The 19,218-nt window shown below is 42.0% G+C and overlaps 1 protein-coding gene across 1 annotated transcript; it reads left to right on the top strand.

Moving 5' to 3' along the window:
• The first annotated feature begins 2,694 nt into the window (after window positions 1-2,694).
• On the top strand, window positions 2,695-18,564 carry GEMIN2 (gem nuclear organelle associated protein 2). Its single transcript, XM_045016660.1, has 10 exons — window positions 2,695-2,994; window positions 4,049-4,133; window positions 10,806-10,895; window positions 13,471-13,530; window positions 13,733-13,846; window positions 15,522-15,566; window positions 16,697-16,765; window positions 17,148-17,258; window positions 17,541-17,599; window positions 18,048-18,564. The coding sequence occupies exons 1-10, from the start codon at window positions 2,873-2,875 to the stop codon at window positions 18,085-18,087; spliced, it is 795 nt and encodes a 264-aa protein (XP_044872595.1). The 5' UTR covers window positions 2,695-2,872; the 3' UTR covers window positions 18,088-18,564.
• Window positions 18,565-19,218: the final 654 nt, after the last annotated feature.

Raw genomic sequence — 19,218 nt, 5'->3', positions numbered from 1 at the left:
AAACCAGCAAGCACCCATAATCAGAATTTCTCTTTTCTGTTATCCCCTGGTGTTACAATATATAGTAATTCTACTTTATTTTTCTTACCTTATTGCAATATATTACAGATTCGTGTGTTAGATTTTGAATCATCAGTTCACATCAACAGGTGGCAACTCACCTCTTCTTCAAGAAATTATTCCTTTGTAACTCCTAGGCAGTTGGTAAGGAGAAAGAATATTCAACTCTGACTGTTTTGTCTTCTTCATCCACTGAATCATATTTTGCTCTACCAGATATTGCATGAATTCCATTGTTAAGTCTTGGTTTTTGATACTCTTGATAGTCCTAGGAAAACCACCAGTGTTTCCTGTAACAGTCTGTTTAAAACTAAGTAATTAGTTCAAAGTATGTTATTCAGCTTCAAAAAGCAGCATTAGAAATGTTCAGGAAAAAAAATAATCTAGATCATTAAAAAGTCATGTACGTTTACACTTGCTGCATCAAAATCCCTGATTCTCTCTTTTTATAATTCTTGACTTCACACCAGATAAAATCATAGATCCTAAAATCTGAATGTTTTCAAGAAATCCATTTATATATTGACAAAGTTAAGGTTTTACCTTTACCACTATGTCATACTCTCCTGAAATGCCAATGTCGTTTTGATTAAGCAGGTCTTATTTCAAGTGATGTTCACACTTGTCACATGCACTAACAGGAAGTTACATCCTGGTTTCAGAGTAAAGCTGCCTGTTACACATAAATGGTTATGAAACACACCTTAAAAGCAAATAAAAATGAATGGCGAGGAAAGCTGAAGGTCATTGCTTGTTCAGAACTGCTCAAATATAGAAGAAACAACCAAAAGTGTCTTTCAAATAGTTTTTTGTTAAATACAATAAATGCAGTGTGTAGTAAAATTTAAAAATCCTTGCACTGACCTATTAGGAATAAGTATATTAGATATTTGTATCATTGCCTAGAGCAAGCACTATATTTAATTATTATTAATACTTAATATCTAGATCTTATAGTGTTTTTATCCATAGATCTCAAAGAGTTTTGCAGAGGAGGGAAGTATCATTATTCTCATTTGACATGGAGGATTGAGAAAGTTTTATGGTCTCTATAACATACATTGTTGTTTGTTTTTTAAATGTCCCTTTGCTTTCATTTAAGATGGCTTGTGTGTATGTGTTGTCATCTTTTGGCTGAAATGTGTACTCACTTGTTGGAGGTGTCAGCCTGAAATAAAACAGCTAGTCTTAAGATTTACTGAAGAAGGTTAGTTTATTTCTCTGAGACATGGCACAAAAGATTGGTAATGGATCCCTGTATATAAAAGTCCAGTTCCTGTCAACCTCTTAGTTACACTTATTTTTCCTTCTGCTTTTACAGAAAGCAAGGGGAGCTGCCAGATGAGGCAAGTTTAGAAATCAAGAAATAATTTACTAGTGGCAAAACTTCCATTGATTTAAATGGAGAAAGATTTAATCTTAAACACTGGCGCTGAAAGAAACACTTGCTAATGCTGAAATTTAGGTTAGAACACTGGCTTTGGTCCTTTAAAATGGTTATTAAAGAGCTAAATATATTCAATGGCATTTTGGAGATTTAATTGCTTTGTCATTTGTGTATTAACATCAGAGAACTATTTGGGCACAAGTGTGCTTGGTATATAGTATTGCTTGGTATTTCTGTGTGTTAAGCCAATGGTTTGCCCTTCAAGAGGTTTTCTCATAGGTATGATGTAGAAACTTCCTCCTATCTTCAATCCCAATCCATCATTCCACTGTGATACATCAGCCCGCAAAAGGCAATGATGAGACATAAATCTCTTGGCCAACTGTTACATTTCATTCTGCCATTCATTAGTGTCCATAGTGACAGTAAACCCACTCTGTAGATCTATACGCCAAGTGTACTAAATTGTGAAAAGGTGTCTGATCAGGGCTGTTAAAATGACGGGAAAGCTGTGGTACACCTGGTTCTGGGTTGAAGTGCAGTGGCAAAGTTGCCTAAGTGTGTTACTGGGTCCAGAAATTATATCAAAAGATGACCTGTGGTCAGTAAAGGAGTGGGCAAGTGTGCCCTTGAATTATAAACTTAGTACATGGCAGTTCTCTGTAGACCTGTCTGTCTGTGCCCATTTTACTCCCATTCTGTTTCCTAGCTGAGAGCTACATACCAAGCTTTTGCTAAGGTTTCAGTGTTTCTGAGTTTGTGCATAACAATGTTCACATAGCAATGTTATTTTGGCAGGTCCCATACCAACGTGGCAGTGGTTCGTTGGGCACCTATTGCATAACAGTGCCCTCCTTTTGTCACAAGAGAGTATGGAACTGTATGGAAATAAGGCATATTGCTATTTAAAAAGGGAATACACCCTGTAGTGTTTTGTTCATGGTACTAAATTATACACTGTGTTGGCAGCAGATGGTCCGTCCTAGGCACAATTATTATTACATTAGGAGACAGTGTGTCGTATACTGCCTGGAACAAGGGCCACATGGTGTAATGGGATGGTGTCTGCAGGCTCAAAACGCACTGGGTCCAGTCATGCTTCAATCCAGGCCGGTGGGGTAGAAGCTCCGAGAGCGGCGGTCCCAGAAGCATCGGGACAGGGCCAGATGAGATGTGAACGGGAGCGTGGCCGCACCACTAGAGGGCGTCCCAACCTCCACTGAGCCCTGGGAAAGGCAGCGCGCTACTCCGCTTGCCCCGACCTCCAGCAGGCGTCGGAAGGGGCGGCCTCCCCGGCACAGAAGGTCACGCAGTGCGCATGCGTTGTCTCCTCGCCCAGCAGTCGAGGCGGCCCCGGAGTAAGCGGCGTCCCTCAACGCGCCTGCGCCCTGCGATTCCCCGGGGGGCAACGGCCGTGGCGCGGAGATGGAGTCCGCGGTGGAGGAGTTGATGCCCCGGCTCCTGCCTGTGGGGGACTGTGACCTCGCGGAGGATTTCGACCCCACCATGCCCCCGCGGACGCCCTCGGAGTATTTAAAGCGGGTCCAGTACGTGGGGAGGGGTTGGCGGGGGGGGGGAGCCGGGCTGGGCCGGGCCTCGCTTCCCCTTGGTGAGGTGCAGGGGCTGCTGGGTCGCCTCGCCGGAGCACGCCCGGCCTGGGGGTCCGTTGGGCGCCTGCCCTCTGTGAAGGGGCCGGGGGCGCAGGGAGTTGTGCCCTGATCCGTGTGGCTCCCGCCCACCTTGGTCCCAGCGCGCAGCCGGGGGGGGGGCACCCCACCCCCTACATTGCATTGCCAACCTGGGTCTCCCCGCCTGTGGGTCCGCACTGCATCCTGAACCTGGGTTTGCATTTGCTGGACCTGGGTGCAGCCTCAGATCCGACCTCTGGGGATCCAGGCTTGAGCTGTATCCCTGCTGCAAAATGAAGGGCTTGGACCTGAATCACAGCAGTACTCGGGCTCAGACCAGTGGGTCTTAGAACCTGGTCCTGTGAGCTCACTAATCTCACCCCTGAGTCTGAGCCCAGGTCTACAGGGTAGCGTAGAATCATAGGACTGGAAGGGACCTCGAGAGATCATCTAGTGAAGTCCAGTCTCCTGCACTTGTGTCAGGACTATATTATCTAAACCGGGGTGGGTAAACTTTTTGGCCCGAGGGCCACATCTGGGTGGGGAAATTGTATGTAGGGCCATGAATGTAGGACTGGGTCAGGGAGTTGGAGTGCAGGAGGGAGAGTGGTGTGCAGGAAGGAGCTCAGGGCAGGGGTTGGGGTACAGGAGGGGTGCAGGATGCAGGAGGTTGGGGTGCAGCAGGGGGCTCAGGGTAGGGGGTTGGGGTGCAGGAGGGGTTCACGGTGCAGGTTCCAGTCCAGCTGGTGCCTACAGCAGAGACCCCTCTGCCGCCTCCTCCTCCTCCCCCCCCCTGGGGCCACAGGGACATAGTGTCAGCTGCTTCCAGGATACTAATTCATAACTTAAGCATTGTGCAAGTGTTTTGTATTTGATCAGGTACCTCCTCATGCAAACCCAAACCTGTGACAGTTTCTGGTTCTAAGGGACACAGCTGAGGGATTTCAAATATAGCCTTTATTTCTGTTTGAAGGATTGAAGCAGCACGATGCCCAGATGTTGTTGTGGCACAGATAGACCCTAGAAAGTTGAGAAAGAAGCAGACAGTGAATATTTCAGTAAGTATTGTGTATATCTATTTATGTATATATTTTTAAAAATATTTTTTTAGAAAAACAGAGTAGACAGAAGAAAAGGGTTTGGTTTCATATTAAAATGTTTGTCTATTAAAATATTTGGATGCATGGTATAAGCATCAAACATGTTGTAGAGTAACTGAATTTTAAAGTAATCTGCAGAAGTAAATGGAATCTAGTCTTGCAGATCCAGATTGTGAATTACTGGATAACTGAAGTCTCATTAAAACTCAACTGATCTAACTTACAATATTTTGTGTGAATGTTATATCTTCAGCAAAAATAATTGATCATATTTTCTCACTACAAATGCAACTAAAATAATTTTGTATTTAAAGGTATATAAAACACTGTTGTCATAAAACTTTTCTACAGTTGAAAGATAGGAGGCTATCAATGCAGAGTATGTTCTTAGAAACTAGCAACAGAAAAAGACTAAGATTTTTTTTTTTTTTTGGTAAATCACCCTAGTCCATCCGTTGTGGATTATACCCTACTGGATGTATCCTAGGGCTTTGCCCTGTCCCCTTCAAAATGTTTCAAATAATGGAGCGTCTACAATTTCTCTTCTGTAAACTCTGTTCTGATATTTCACGTCATAAAATTTTTATTTGCTCAATTTTACTTCATGATTCCAAGTTGAACAACCTGGGACACTTTCCTCTTCCCCTCCCTCAAATTTTCTCTCCTTTCTTGATGGAGTCCTTTTCAAATACATATAGAAAGATACTGTTTTTTCTTCTTATGATAAGCCTTAAAACTGGTTACCTCCCAATGGAGTTACTAATCTTTCAGTTAACTTTGATGATAAGCATTAGAATCAGGCCCTTTAGAATAGTATGTTGTTTTACTTTCTAGAGGGGACACCATCTATTTAATATTCTAACATAAATGATTTTTAAAATCTAATATTAAACTACTTAGATGCTTATATAGCCTTACTCACCTTATTATTTGAGCACCTCACAATCATTAATAGATTTTATCTTCATAACACCTCAGTGAGATGATGTCCCCATTTTGTAGATGGGGAACTGAGGCAGATCAGACTACGATCTTTAAGAGATGGTGGAGGAGAAAGTGTGTCATCTTAGTTTTAGTTTTGACAGGTTTCGCTTTTGTTTCTGTTGATCACACAACAGGGGAGATAAATGTTTTTGTTTAAGGGCGTGTCTACACTACAAACTAACGTTGACTCAAGTTACGTTGGTGTACAGCCGCCAAAATTAGTATGTCGTTTGTGTGCCTGCATACGTGGCTCCTTGGTTCGGCAGTGTACATACTCAGCAGGAGTGCCTGAATCAATGCAGAGTGCTGTGCTGCATGCGTATGTATCCCACTGTGCAACTTGTCACTCTTGTGTTCACTGTCTTTTGGGAGGCTTTGGCAGTGCATGATGAGGCTGAAACGAGTCATGCAGGGGTAGCTGAGAGCATGGGGTCAACTTCCCAGTTTGCTACTGTCTCCATCCCATCATGTTATATGTATCCATAACTTTTGCACCTCTTTTTCAAAATCCCACAAACCCACATGGCCCTCTTCGCTGTCTGCCATCTCTGACAGAACCGTGGAGCCTGCGCAGCTCTGCACTATTGTTATGAACGTTGCAATCACAGGGCGCACAATCCTGGCGTATTTGCAGAACCTCAGGAAGAACCGAATGAGTGGAGACCATGACGATTCCTTGGAGGACAGATTGCTGTGGAACATAGCAAAAGCCAATTCAGGGTTGTTGGTGGCATTCACACAGCAGCTCCAGATGGTGGATTGCCACTTCTGGGCCCAAGAAACAAGCACTGATCTGGTGGGGTTGCATCATATTAAAAGTTTGAGGTGACAAGCAGTGGCTACATAACTTTCAGATCCACAAGGCCACATTCCTGGATTTGTGTACTGAGCTCACCCCAGCCCTTCAGCGCAGGGACACGAAAACGAGAGCAGCACTGACAGGGAGAAGTGAGTGGTGATCATACTGTGGAAACTTGCAATGCCAGATTGCTACCGGTCAGTCTGGAATCAGTTTGATTTGGGAAATCCATCACTGAGACCGTTATCATGCAAGCATGCAGAGCCATTCATCACCTTCTGCTAAGAGGACTGTGACTCCTGGCAATGTGCAGGACATAGTGGATGGATTTGCAGCAATGGGATTTCCACCTGTGATGGAGTGCTAAATGGCATGCGTATCCCTATTTTGGCACCAGACCTCTTTGCCACTGAGAATATCTACAGAAAGGGCTATGGTTATGCAAGCAACATCAGTGTGGGCTGGTCAGGGAAGGTGCATGACGCTCGCATCTTTAAGAGCACAGGACTGTTCAGAAAGCTACAAACAGGGACTTTCTTTCCCAACTGGTCGATTACCATTAGGAATGTTGAAATGCCAATAGTGATCCTTGGTGACCCAATCTTCCTTTTACTTCCCCAACTTATGAAGCTGTACGCCGGCCACATGGACAGCAGCAAGGAATGATTCAGCTACTTGCTCAGCAGGTGCCAAATGATGGTTGAATGTGCATTTGGTCATTTGAAGGGTCGCTGACATTGTTTACTCACAAGATTGAACCTCAGTGAGAAGAAATCCCAATGGTTATAACTCCTTGCTGTGTCCTGCATAATATACGTGAAGCAAGGGAGGAAAGTTTCCACGAGGGTGGAGGTGGAGCAGCTGTCTGCTGAATTTGAACAGCCAGATACAAGGGGTATTAGAAGAGCTCACCATGGAGGTATACAGCTCACGGAGACTTTGAAAGACCAGTTTAACAGTGAGCCAGACTAGTGTGTGGTGTTGTCCAGGTCCTGCTCTTTTGTAGCCTGGTAGCAATTTTGTGGCAATTACGTGTAGGAACATAACATTGTTGTTTCACCTGTTAATTTTGTTTGTGGATGAGCCTATAATTTGTGTGTCATTGTGCAGTAACAGGTAATTAGTTGCTTTCAGAACTGCTGAGCACTTGGCAGCATATGTTGTGAACTAATAAAGATGAATTATTTTCCAAATATAATTTTATTCTGTAACAAAATTAGTTTTAAAAAAAACCCTTGTGCAATTTTAAAACAAATACATACTTAAGTTCTGTTCTCTTAATTTATTATGGAGGGGAAAAAATGTTGATGTCCATTTCAGCTATATATACACCAACCATGGCTTTTACAAGTCAGCATATGAGAAGCTATGATTGTCTTTAATGTCTCTTGGGGTGGAGTGGTAGGGGAATGATGCCACATGGAATGTTATGTGGGGGATATAGATGTTCCTGATACTGAGCACTCAATGGATTGTAGAGGGAGGCAAGCCTGGGATTGTTGAACCTGCAGGTCCACCAGAGCCTGGAACATCTGTTTGCACTGCCTGAAAATCCTTATTATGTCCTAATGCATCTCTCTCTCACTCCTTTTTCCTGCTGGGACTCCTGGGCCTTTCCCCTCTCCACTCTTTCCTTCTCCAGGCTGTCCATAGTGTTCATCCTTTATGCCTTGTGCTCACGATACAGTGCAGCACTGGATTGCAGGATCCCATTGAACATGTCATCCCGAATCCTCTTTCTCCTCCTTATCTGGTTCAGGCTTTCCGCAGGTGTGCAGGGGGAGATCCTGAAGACTGTAATGGCAGCTGTTTTAAGACAAAACACACAGGGGTAACATTGTCAGCATATTCACTACAGAAAGCGGACCTTAAGATGCTGAACTCGCTCTCCTAAAGTTTTAAGCACTACGTTCTCACTTCTGCTTGGGATTGCTTGTGGACAGTGATAGTCACAGCACCAGCCATGGTGAGGGTGGCCCACTAGGGATTGGGGTGATTTTAGCTGATATCTCACTCCTGAGGGTAACAAAGGCAGAGAGAGGACAGCTGCTGCTGGTATCTTGAAGCAGCCTGGGCCTTTTATGATGCTAGTCTGTGTATTGCAGTGGTGCCTGCTGAAGTTATTGCTGAGTGTTGTGGAATGGTGTCCTATGGCGGAGGAATAAGGCAGCCCTCCCTAGAAACTTGTGGTAGAGGATTGCAGAGTACCTCCATGAAAATTTCATGCAGATCTCTCATCTGTTCCACATGATCATATTCTCCACATCTCCTCCCCTCCTCTCCCCCCTCCCCCCCCGCTAACTCTAGAGGGGAATGAAAAACAGAGCAACTCTACATCTCTTGGTTGTACATCTCTTCTATCGTGAGTAAATTAATGAAAAGTCAAAAGATGTGTCCTGCTACTTTGGGAGTGCCATCCCTGTAATTGAAAATTTATCTACACACTTACCCAGGGTTGGCTGGACTGCAGTGGAGTCAGAAACGGGTCCTGGCTCGATGTGCAGCTGGATCCCTGGTTGCCTGTCCCATACTCCTCCTCTTCCTCATCCACCACCACCAACTCTTCTTCCTCCTTGCTATTCACACCAAGGGGTTGTGACTCTGGGTTCTCAGAGGTTGTAAAAGGGACAGGTCTGTGGCTTGGCACCAGATCGATTGTTGGTCTCCTTGGCATTCTGGTATGCCTGCCACAGCTCCTTGGCTTTCATTCGGCACTGCTGCTGGTCCCTTCTCTTGCATCCCCTGAGCAATGTGCTGGTAGATACCGGTATTGATGTTTCTGCGGCTGGTTTGAAACTGTGCCTGCACATCCTCTTCTCCACAAAGGCCCAGGAGATCCAATATCTCCTGTCTACTCCAGGCATGAGTGCATCTGGAGTATGTAGCCAGCATGGTCAGCTGGGCAATTGCACTCAACAATGGAAAGCTGCTAAGTGTGCACACCATGCCAGGCAATCAGGGAACGGAATTTCAAAAATTTGCAAGGCTTTAAATAGGAGGAGGGGTTTCCGGTTTATGTGACCCCTGGGCAGTGAAGTTCACAATGGTGACCAGAGTTGTCAGTGTGGGGCAATATAGGACAGCTGCTGGAGGACAGTTAGGATTGCTATAAGTAATGCAGTGTCTACATTTGCACTGTGTTGACCTAAGTACATGGACTGTGGCTCTGCACTGCTTGCGGAGATGGTATTACTGTGTCAGCATAATGCGGTGCTTACATCGGTGTGAGACCAATTTAAGCATAGACATACACAAACTTGGTCAACATAAGATGCTTTGTGTGGACCTAATTTTGTAGTGTAGACCAAGCCTAAGTGTTTGTAAAATTAAATTGGGATGTAGTCAGGCAAAATGTAGTACTTGAAACTATTTTAATTCAATTTTTTTAACATACATTACAGTTCAGATTAACTTTTCTTTAACTCGTATCTAGTGGAAATAATAGTGGAATTTCCTGCTTAACATAAGAACGGCCGTACTGGGTCAGACCAAAGGTCCATCTAGCCCAGTATCCTGTCTACCGACAGTGGCCAGTGTCAGGTGCCCCAGAAGGAATGAACCTAACAGGTAATGATCAAGTGATCTCTCTCCTGCATCCATCTCCACCCTCTGACAAACAGAGTCTAGGGACTCCATTCCTTACCCCATCCTGGCTAATAGCCATTAATGGACTTAACCTCCATGAATTTATCCAGTTCTCTTTTAAACGCTGTTAGAGTCCTAGCCTTCACAACCTTCTCAGGTAAGGAGTTCCACAAGTTGACTGTGCACTGTGTGAAGAACTACTTCCTTTTATTTGTTTTAAACCTGCTGCCTATTAATTTCATTTGGTGACCTCTAGTTCTTGTATTATTGGAATAAATAAATAACTTTTCCTTATCTACTTCCTTCACATCACTCATAATTTTATATACCTCTATCATATCCCCCCTTAGTCTCCTCTTTTCCAAGCTGAAAAGTCCTAGCCTCTTTAATCTTCTCTCATGGGACCTGTTCCAAACCCCTAATCATTTTAGTTGCCCTTCTCTGAACCTTTTCTAGTGCCAGTATATCTTTTTTGAGATGAGACCACATCTGTACGCAGTATTCAAGATGTGGGCATACCATCGTGCTTGTGTCTCTCTCTTTCAGTGAATCATTCAGAGCTTGTTTAATGTAATAAAATAGGGAGTTGGCTCAATACTGAACTGTAAAAGTAGTGGATTAGTGTGAGTTTTGGGGTTCACTTTTAATCTAGAGATACATCCTATATTATTGCTAAATTTTCAGCATCCCACCTGCAAGAAGTCATTACAGAGGTTTTTCATTATCCCTCCCTCTAAAAGGCACTTAACTACATGCATTTAAATATTTTCATCTCTGTCTCTTAGATTTTTATTACAAATTCATGGGGTTTTATGTGGAGATCTGGAACGGTAATTCTTCTGTTTCTGCACTGATGCCTTATGTGGCTGGCAGATGCTCTTTCTTAATTGAAGTGGTAGATCTATTTAGGACCCTAAAACAATGTATTTTTGTAGATCAGTCTTTTATTCTGTGCAAATCAGGCTATCTACTCGCTCGTGATACGAAGTAAGACAGTCAGTATATCTGATTGAGATTTCTGTAAAATTTGCATTTGTTCAAAATAAGCTATTTAAAGCTACACTCAGAAAAAGAAAAATGACCATTCTATTTTAGAGAATTTCATCTATCATTATGAGTAAACAATACTTCCCCATTAATAGTAAGAGTCTTTCTAGTTTCATATGTACTTTAAGTGGAAATTCTTAGTTTTAGACTTGATTAGTTTAGGGGTCTGTTTGTTGATTACTTGTTATAAAAAGATCCTACCTATGCTTTCTTAGCTTACAGGATGCCATCCTGCCCCTGAGGGATATTCTCCAACTCTCAAATGGCAGCAGCAGCAAGTGTCTCATTTTTCAGCAGTTCGTCAGGTAAAGAACAGAGTGTTCACAAACTAGTGCAGTGTGGATGTGATGGCATCTGATGTGGTGGTGTTTTTTGGGGTGGAAGGATGGACTTTACTGTATTCTGGGGAAAGATAGAACGTAACATTTTGTGGTAGAAAATAGTAAATAAAGTTGATGACTGCTCTGTCTTTGGAAAACTTGTTTTTTGTTTGTTTGGGTTTTTTGGTAAACCTAATTTATCATGACACTACAGCACCAAAGAGGTTCTTGGAGAAAACAGGCAATCATACATTTAGCTGACTGAGAACAAAGTCTTGTAAATGATGATATCTGTGTATTTAAAGGGTCTTGGGCAAAGCTTAGGTTTTTTTTGTAGCTAACAAAAAATATTACAAAATGTAGTATTAACAGGAATGTTTTAATGAACTACTAAGATCAAAATAAAAACATTTAGGTCCCAGTCCAGTAATTGGGCTCATGGACAATATCTTACACCCACACAGGAACCCACTGACTTCAGTAGGATTCCATCTAGGTAGAAAGGTCCATCTGCACAGATCTGATGTTTGTATCTTAAATTTGCCATACAGTGCTTGCAAGTTGCCCCATTGTTTGAGAACTAAAAAGGGAAACTGAATAGCCTCTCTCACTCTCTCTCTCTCACACACTCTCTCTCTCTCCAAGCTGACTAAAATGCAAAAGGTAAACAAATAGTAAACTAGACTTTTATCACAAAGTTTCAATACTCTAAGATCTTAAGTGACTTAAAACATATAGCATTCCTATTGCAACATGTTAAATGCTGACCTCTTTTACCTTTAACAGAATTAGCGTGGAGGGGAAGGAAAAGAATTGGTGTTGGTATCCATGTAAACATGCAAGAGTAGTAGTGAAAAAGAATCAGAAGGCTAGACCTCTATGCTAGCACTATGTTTGTATAAAATCTGTCAGGTCTTCTGATTTTTAGCAGAGTTCTGGTCTCATGGTGCCTGCTTAAAAAACAAAACAAAATCTTTGCTGCAATAACAATCACTGGTTGGAAAACATACCCTGAATTCCAGAGATTTAAACTTCAGTCTCCAGAATACTGTCAAAGCAGGCCATTTTAGTTTTGGACAAACGTTACACATCTACTGTCAAAGAGGTATTTTGATGCTATGAAGGTCCTTGACCCATACTGGACTGAGAATCTAAATACATCTAATCTCTTACTCACGGTTGTTTTCTTGCTATACCTAGTGTTTGTGTTGAAACAAGGTTTTGGTTTCTCTTCAGCCAGTGTTCCCCTCATTTAGGATACTGCAGTACTTGTTGAGGCTTATTTCTAGGGTAAGATTATCAAACACATGATAACTCTGCGAGATCCAGAAGAAGGAGAAAGCTGGCTCATGAAGGTGAAAGCTCCCCATTTAAAATCTCAAAACAGAAGCAAGGGCAGTCTTTCAAGAACTGAAAACTTTTTCTTAAGATTGCTACCTTAAGATTGTTTACCTTAAGTAAACATTTTAAAGGATTAATAGTGCTAAAATTATGGTTCTAGAGCAGGGGTGGGCAAACTTTTTGGGGCGAGGGCCACATCTGGGTGAGGAAATTGTATGCAGGGCCGGGGCAGGGGGGGTGGAGTGCGGGATGTGGAGGAAGGGGCTCAGGACAAGGGATTGGGGCAGAGAAGGGGTGCAGAGTGTAAGAGGGGGCTCAGGGAAGGGGGTTGGGGTACAGGAGGGGTACGGAGTGCAGGATGGGGCTCAGGGCAGGGAGTTGGGGTGCACGGGGTGCAGGGTGCAGCAGGGAGCTCAGGGCAGGTGGTTGGAATGCACAGGAGTGCAGAAAGGAGCTCAGGGCAGGGAGTTGGGTGCAGGAGGGGTGCGAGGTACAGGCAGAGAGCTTAGAGCAGGAAGTTGGGGGGCGGGGGGCAGGAGGGGTTTGAGCTCCAGCCCGGTGCCGCTTACCTAAAGTGGCTCCGGGGTGGCAGTGGCGCACACCAGGGCCAGGGCAGGCTCCCTGCATGCCTGCCCTGTCCCCACGCCACTCCAGGAAGTGCTGTGGCCCCTGGGGGGGGGGGCAGAGGGCTCTGCGTGCGCACATGGAGCCCTTTGCCTCCCGGCCCGGGGGCTGCTTCTGAGAGCAGCGCCGGGCCCGCAGCACCACCAGGGGTAATCCCGCGGGCCGGATCCAAAGCCCTGAAGGGCCGGATCCGGCCCGCGGGCCATAGTTTGCCCATCCCTGTTATAGAGACTGTCAAAGCTATATAAATGAAGGAGTATTTAAAGTAAAATTTTAAGGAGTAAACTAACCAGCATATTTTATTCATATTTCATCTCTCTACAGGTTATAAAATAGTGAATTTGAGCTCACAACTTGCAATACATTGTTATATTAAAAGAAATACATGAATAATTTGATCAATTATTTACCATATTTTTACAGCAACATGCAAACTACTTTTTCTAAAAGAAAAATAACCATTATAATGGTATTGAATTGATTTTTTTATGGTTATGGAGGCCCAATTAAAGCTATTTAGAGATGAAAAGCTACTTTGGCTAGAATAAAATCATATTATAAACCATAATCAGGCTTAATTATTTTAATCCTACAGAGTTTGAATAAACACAGAAATCATTGGAAGGCACAACATTTGGACAGCAATGTTACGATGGTGAGTGAATTTTATAACAAATTTTGTGAACATCTTTCTTTTACTGTTAAATTGTTTTATGCTGATAATGGTGGTGGTTTAGTAATTGTTTTTAACTGCAAATCAGGATTACTAAATTGTTTAAAAATATATAACTTTATGTAATGAAAATACTGAATCATAATATTATGAAAAGTAGCCCACTCTTATTTACCTCTTTCAGCCAAAATCTGAAGATGAAGAAGGCTGGAAACTGTTTTGTCTGGGTGAAAAGTTATATTCAGAAGCAGCTATTGCAGTATCTGGTAATGAAAACCTAGGAATTGATTACATTAAGGTAGGTATCACTTTCAATAAGAGTACTCAAGCTCCTTCTTAGTTCTTGGCTGTTATGTCTCATTAGCAGCTTCCAGAAACTGTCCTTATGTGTTGGGCTCAGTGCAGATCCAATCTGAATCCAAAAGAGGCTCTGTGATGAACATGCTGCACACCTCCCTGCTATGTTAAATGGAAACTTGGTGAAGCAGAGAATCTGATTTTATATTTCCATCTGAAAATTATGTATCTACTACTATAAGTTACTCTTAGGATTACTATTAACTGAAACATGTTAGAGACAATGTTTTATTCTGTGTGTTTAACAGCATTTTCTGCATAGTCTCCATTGTTTGTTGATGGTCAGTTGCAGTTTGTCTCCTGTGCAGTCCACTCTCCGGGGAACTCTCATATATGTTATTCCCTAAGCCTTTTAAGAGTGTGCTTACTAGTAGTGGTAGCAGCAAAGCTGAAGCCATGGAGGTATCAGGCATGGGTGTGTACACAGAGGAAGGAGTTCGGGTGAGCATGTCTGTATACAGAGAGGTAGGTGGACAGGTATGCTCAGGCATGTTTGTTGTTGCTCTTGGACATGCCCAAAAGGCCCTTACTAAACATCAGAGAGCCAGAAAACACTTATAAAAATTCAGGGCCTATTTAAAGAGTCTGTGATTCAAACAATAACTTTTTTTTAAAAATTGCAATTTAAAGAAATTCAAGTTGTCCTTTTAAAATCTGTTGCCTCTCCCGGTATTTGGTCACGTTTTAGATGAATAGCTATTTTTTTACTGCTTATGTATGCTTTGTTTACTCCTGGGGAATTCTGTGCACAATGCAAAATTTGCACAGAAGTTAATGTTCTGTGCAGAATTCTCTCTCCCCCCCCCCCCCCTGAAATGGGCTACAGAGCTGCTGGCCGCCACTACGGTGCCCTGGACATGGCAGAACCCAACTCACAAATTGAAGACTCTGCTGGAGGGGTGGGGGGAGGAGCTGGAGGGTTTCCAGCAGCTGCATTTCCCAGCACACCCTGAAGGAAGGAGATGGCATGCAGGAAACTCCACACAAGCCCAGGACCGAGCATCATGCTTTTTCTCCCTCTGGATCCCTGGGCTCTGGGAGAGTAGGGGGTGCATGCGAGCGACTTGGTTGTTGGGTACCCTGCAGCTGGGCTCTGAGGTATGGGGATGTCCCGCAGCTAGGCTCTGGAAGGGGAAGGGGTTATGGGTATCTGGCCCCCCAGCTGGGCTCTGGGGAGTTAGGGGGCAGAGAAACAGGAACTGGGTTGTCATAGGGGTTTCTTTAACTCTTTGCTCCTGGGGGAAAAAATTCTGTTTTGTTACAGACATAGTTACTGACAGATATTTTGAAATAATTCGAAAATAATGGAAACTAGTGTGATTATATAGTGTTGTTTTGACAAAATATGCAGAATTTTATAATATTGTGCATAGAATCTTTTATTTTTGGTGCAGAATTCCCCCAGGAGTATTTATTGGTCTTCCCATTATTAATTGTAACTGGTATTTTCAAAATTAGTACTCAGTATGCTTTGAAAACCCATTATAATGAAAAATATGAAGTGGATGTATGTCCTCATGTTCAAACTTGGTTCTAATTTACATTTTAAAGTACAAGGATATTTGTTGGGAAGTTTACCTTATATATTACAGTTCCACCATGATTTTTCTTTTCAGATCGGTTTTCCCCCTTTTTTAAGTATTGTTAGCAGAATGAATCAGGTAAGTCTGTTTCTACTTACAAGAATAAAATATTTCTCACCAAAAATGTTTACTTTTTCTATAGTTTTCTTATTAATTCCATGGATATCCCATCTATTGAGGGTCACTATATTAAAGGAAACAATAATTTATACCATAAAACTCGTTTGAGGCATTACTACAACCTGCCACTAGAGTCTTATTTGGTAAAACTAACATCAAACCTCTACCCTTTCCTCACTGATACTTACTGTTTAAATAGAAATATTCTTTTGTTTGCATGAACTACTTTTTATTATTGTTGCTGGTACTGAAGACACATTCTCATGCTTGTGGCTTAAATAATAATAAAAACCCCACCAAACCAATACACTCCACTGCACATGCTTCTCCTCCTGAAGAGAGAACAAACACAACAGATGATGTTTAGTCACATTGCTTACTGTACCACTGCTGCTACTACTACTTCAATGCTTAACCAAAGGGTCGGCTGTAGCGATTATTCACCATTTGGTCCATTCTTGTGTGGCTGCAAGGGCTTGATGGGCAAAAAGTCTGATGCTGGAACAGACTTCATGAACCCATGTAATGGGGTGTCTTTCTCTAGGCCGCCTCCACCTCCATTGATGGAATTTTATCCCAGATGTTACAAGCCACCCGGAGAACAGCATGTGGAATGTCTTGTGGCATTCTGAACAGTTATAGAAGCCCCTCATACTAATACTACCCCTCATACTATTATGTCTCCTGTTAGTCATCTCTAAACAGTGTGAATTTTTTCAATGTCTGACATGAAAGTCTTTCTATACCTCTGATTTTAGTTTTAAGTATTGTAGTCCACTTTTGGGCATCGTTTTCTCTTCTTACTATATATTCAGTCCTTTCCGATACCAGCAACATCTGTCCTGAAACTTCCTTTCTCCTTTGTATCAAATTTCAGACTGAAATAAATGCCTGTCTAGATACACCATAAAGAGTGAAATGACACTTGTTTATATCCAATGAAAAGTGAAGTCATGCTTCTGTTTTTGCTTTTGATATAGTTCTTTATAAACTATAATCATCAAAAATTGGTGCAATGACTGTTATACATAGTCAGTCATTCTTCCTTATCAGGTGTTTTTTTTTTTTCTTTTTTCCTCTTTTAAAAGGCAACAGTAACTAGCGTCCTTGAATATCTGATAAACTGGTTTGGAGAGAAAGAGTTTACTCCAGAATTGGTAATTTTAATTTATTCTATCTACCTATAAACTAACTCAGTGAAGAGTTGTATATTTCAAATAAATATCAGGAAACTCAAATTTATTTTCATAACAATGGTAACTTGTCTCCCTTGCCTGTAGGTATGCCCTAGGGAGCACAAACTTTGAAACTTTTTTCCCTAGCTCCTCTCTATCATGACAATATTTATCATTTCCTCTTCTTACTATATATTAATATTTATTAATGCAGGTGTGTTCTTGGACCAGATATTGGTCTTCACTAGCATTCAGTACAATGGCAATGGATAGCAATGTATGGGACCTTGGTGTGTTACCAATTAATTATGGTAAAAATTGATGTGGAAAATACCAAGCCGTACTTCTATTTAAATCCACTTAGGGCAGATGGCTTTATGCTTTGTTGGCGTGTCTTGAAAAGCCTTTGTTGCCTGAAGCCCACTCCCTAATTCGGCAGTTGGCAAGACGATGCTCTGAAGTCAGAGTACTAGAGGTAAGTAACAATTTAATAGGGGAAAATTCTTACAATTCAGAATAGTGTGGGGAATGACTTTTCAGTATTGTTGAGAAATAAAATTCTTAGTTTGCATTTGTCCAAGTTATTTGATTTAATAGTATATAGATAGTAGACTCAAGTGAATGAAAAAGCAAAGTATTGAGAATGAACTACTGGATTTTTATGGGAACCCAACAAATTGCATAAGAGTGGCAGTCCTTTGCTGCAGCCAAGTAGTATTAGACATATGACCTAAGACTTCATATTCCTTTGTTGCAGGAGAACAAGAATGAAGAGAAAGTGTCTGCTCTGAATTTGCTAATCTGTTTAGTTAGCAGGTATTGCAAGCTTCATTTTTATTAAGTAGAATTTAGAGTAATTTATGTACACAAAGCACAGATAGCTTGGCTATATGATCAGATTTTAAGGACTATAGGCTACGACTGTTTTTGGAAAGACTTTATATACTATTGTACACATTTGCTCAGTTAAAATGACTTACTTTTAAAACCAGGAGAAAACGAAGCATATACTGATTTCCTCAAGGAGACGAAGTAAAATTAAAAAAAAACCCTCATCTGAAGCATGTGATCAATGATGAACCTTTTGAACAAATCTAAAATTACTTATATAAAGCCAGAAACATTTTGGGAATAAAAATTAGCGGTAAAATATACAGCAAATACACTGTTCCCCCTGCCCCCCTAATTAAGTAGTTGACAATGTCTTAACTCTTTCTCAGACTAACTTTGTCCTCAATATATTCAAATTGTGTTTCTCTGATAGGTATTTTGATCAACGTGATCTGGCTGACGAGCCCTCCTGATCCCAGAACTGGGACATTAAATGTCTCACATCACTATAAAACCAACACCAGCATTATTGTTAAACAGTCAGGTGCAATGCAGCTCAAAATGTACCTTCTTAGTAGTGAGCTTGAATGGTGTTGAGCAAAAGACTGCTGGTCTCACTGAATAATCCATGACCTGAAAAGGGTCAGCAGCGAAGTGCCTACCCACTCTCTTTAAGCCTGTTTCTCTGCAAAAACAAGTGGTCTTTAAAGCAGTAAGCAAATTGAGCTGTTGTAAGCACCCAAGGGTAGTTAATCCTGCAAAATTACTTCTGGAGAGTAAGCCCTTTTGCTGAAATTGAATTACTCATGTGAATAAAGATTTGCAAGACTGGGCCCCAAGCTTTTTACAAATGAAAGCTCGAGGCAGTGAGAAACCTCTTTCATGAACCCATCTAAAGAATCAGATATTAAATGGTTTTGTAAAACTTTACAATAAAATTTTCAAAACTGCTCAGTGTGTGTGTGTCTTGCTAGAATGTTTCTAAAAATTGCTTCTTGGCATCTATTTTTGCTATTTAATCTGCAACTTTTCAGAATTGGTGGTCATGTTAGATATACATGGGCTCTGGGTTTTTTATGGTCAGTTTAGGTACTGAATTTAAACAGTACTATAAAACTATATTCCTTATTAGTTAGGGACTCCAATATATTTAATAATTAGCTCAGTATACACTGGAGATAGGATCTGAAAATGTTAGGCCTTGTCTACACTACAGGACTATTTCGAATCTACTTAATTCAAATTTGTGGATTCGACCTTATGAAGTCGAATTTGTGTATCCATACTAAATACACTAATTCGAACTTCTGAGTCCACATTCACGGGGCCGGCGTCGACTTTCGAAGCGGTGCACTCTGGGAAGCTATCCCACAGTTCCCGCAGTTCCCGCTGCCCATTGGAATGCTGGGATTTCCCCCCAATGCATGCTGGGGGAAAAAAATGTGTCGAGGGTGGTTTTGGGTAACTGTCGTCATTGAACCGTCAATCATGCCCTCACTCCCTCCCTCCCTGAAAGCGCCTGCGGGCAATCTGTTCGTGCACTTTTCTGGTCAGTGACAGCGTGGACGCCACAGCACTGCAAGCATGGAGCCCGCTGCGATCCT

This window comes from Mauremys mutica, chromosome 4 (genome assembly GCF_020497125.1).
Source record: "Mauremys mutica isolate MM-2020 ecotype Southern chromosome 4, ASM2049712v1, whole genome shotgun sequence".
Classification (NCBI taxonomy): Eukaryota; Metazoa; Chordata; order Testudines; family Geoemydidae; genus Mauremys; species Mauremys mutica.
Note: the sequence above shows the minus strand (reverse complement) of the source record. Positions and strands in the feature narration are given on the sequence as shown.

Bases quoted from the DNA above. Each gene is read 5' to 3' on its own strand.
- GEMIN2 (XM_045016660.1), top strand. From the start codon at position 2,873: ATGGAGTCCGCGGTGGAGGAGTTGATGCCCCGGCTCCTGCCTGTGGGG. The intron at 4,134-10,805 runs GTAAGTATTGTG...ATGCTTTCTTAG, and splicing joins AGCAGACAGTGAATATTTCA to CTTACAGGATGCCATCCTGC. The intron at 17,259-17,540 runs GTAAGTAACAAT...CCTTTGTTGCAG, and splicing joins CTGAAGTCAGAGTACTAGAG to GAGAACAAGAATGAAGAGAA.